The following is a 1,972-nucleotide window of genomic DNA, read 5'->3' on the forward strand; positions in this document are numbered from 1 at the left end:
CTGTGTCTTCCCCTCACTTTACAGTTCCGGTTGAGCAGTGTTCAGAGCAACACTTCTCCCTCTGTTTAATTTCTTCAGTAAAACCCGTTAAACCTTTTCCCTGGTCTCTCTGTTCGGTTTTCTGCATTTTGGGTCTGAACTTTGTAACATCATGACAGAAATTGATTTGCATCGGTTCAGGTGGACACTAAGAGATCCAACTGGAGCTGTTCTAAATCAAACCTTGGTAACTTCAGAACACACAGCCATCCTCAGGGTGATGCTGGTGCCCAGGGAGAGGCCCAGCATGGCCATTCTGCTGCTCAGGACCTTGGGGTGCTTCTGGAGGAATTTAAAGGCCGTCTGCAAGAGGAAAGCATGTTACAGGTCAGAGCAGTCCTCTGCTCCTGATGAGAGCACAGTACACTACAGCTTTATCAGGGCTGTTAAAACTGGACCCAACAACAGGTCATGGCACCATCTGTTCTGAGAGAAGCAGCCCATCATATAAGCGGCTCTGTGCATACAGTTGTGCAAACTATCCCATTAAAGAAAATGATACATCTACTATTAATACAAATAACAATAAACTGAAAAAGTTGTATTAAATTAATAAATGAAAATTTAGTAAAATTAGATATTGATTTTAAATTGTTATTAAAAAACAATACTGTCCCAGACAATCTCAGGCCCGTTGCTGATGAACCAACATCCAAAGCCTGGCTGACCATTTCCTGAACGTTACAGAAACACACAATTTCACGGGTTATTGCCTGAAAATGTTGCTCAACATTTTAGTTCAGGAGCTCCATCAGGCTCCTTTAGTTCTTTAATTATCAAAATATATATATATATATATATATATATATATATATATATATATATATATATATATATATATATATATATATATATATATACACTCCTGGGTCTCAGTTGATGTGGTCTTGACGTCCCTACAATAAGACAATAGTGAACCGTGGTTATGCTGTTCACCATGTTTTTGCCAATCCTCACAAGCAGCGTCCAGTTTCTTCTTTTTATATGTTACAAGAACACTAAATATTTTTCCTTATTGATTAAAGTACCCTTGATATAATCATTTATCGTTACAGGATATATGCTGATTTTCGCATTTGAATTGAGAAAGCTTACTGGAGGGGAAGCGAAACGTCTTCAAATCTTGGAAACCAAGTCCAGTGGATTGTTTTTTAAACTCTTACGGAGTTACAGGATATAACGGTTAAACTCACATTGGTTCACCTGCTGATCCAGTAGTATTAAGGGACTTTAGAAACTACTAAGATAAATTTAAATACTTTTCTAAGCAAAAACAAATATATAAAAAATGTGATGTATACAAAAAAGGGAAAAAAATGTACTGCATTCATTTAATAGATATTACCTCAAATACAAACAAAGTCTGAACTTCTCCATAACTAAAATGAACATTGGCTGCTGTGGAGGGTAAATAAAAACAAAATGAACACGGGGGCCATTTTTCATATCTTTGTTTCTTCTGAATTTATAATTTCCATGAACTTTGTTTACAGAAATTAATTGTTCCTTCAGCAGGAAATATCAGCATGGACAATTACCCTCTTTTTCATTATTTTTCTTATCTGACAGTTAAAAAAATCAAAAGGTTCATCCTGTTTCTCTCTTCTCTGCAACCCTCAGATCAACTGGTTGGTCAGAGCGGTTGATGAGAAGAAGAGGATAGGAGGAGGACAGAGAGGACTTTTCTACAGAGCACTGAAATAAATTACTGGTTTTGTAAGGAAATTGCGTTTTGTCACCTTTAAGTCATAACTCTGAGAGTCCATCCAGTTGTTGTTTTTTTTTTGCAATCTTTCACATTATAGATGAGTTTTCCATTAACCAGCTATTTCCAAAGCCGTCTATTTATACCTCATTGCTGCCGCTGCCAGTGGTGTCAAAAGTTCACACATTTGTTACTTAAGTAGAAGTATAGATACTCCAGTTTAAAAAC

The 1,972-nt window shown here is 36.5% G+C and overlaps 1 protein-coding gene across 1 annotated transcript in view; it reads right to left on the reverse strand.

Moving 5' to 3' along the window:
- Window positions 1-1,972, reverse strand: part of LOC107092184 (acyl-coenzyme A thioesterase 4-like) — a 26,084-nt gene that overhangs the window by 1,535 nt on the left and 22,577 nt on the right. The window contains exon 3 of the mRNA XM_015386507.1: window positions 223-342. Within this exon, the coding sequence (XP_015241993.1) occupies window positions 223-342 (120 nt within the window). The remainder of the gene's footprint in view (window positions 1-222; window positions 343-1,972) is intronic.

Source organism: Cyprinodon variegatus, unplaced genomic scaffold (genome assembly GCF_000732505.1).
Source record: "Cyprinodon variegatus isolate N-32 unplaced genomic scaffold, C_variegatus-1.0 Scaffold370, whole genome shotgun sequence".
Taxonomy (NCBI): domain Eukaryota; kingdom Metazoa; phylum Chordata; class Actinopteri; order Cyprinodontiformes; family Cyprinodontidae; genus Cyprinodon; species Cyprinodon variegatus.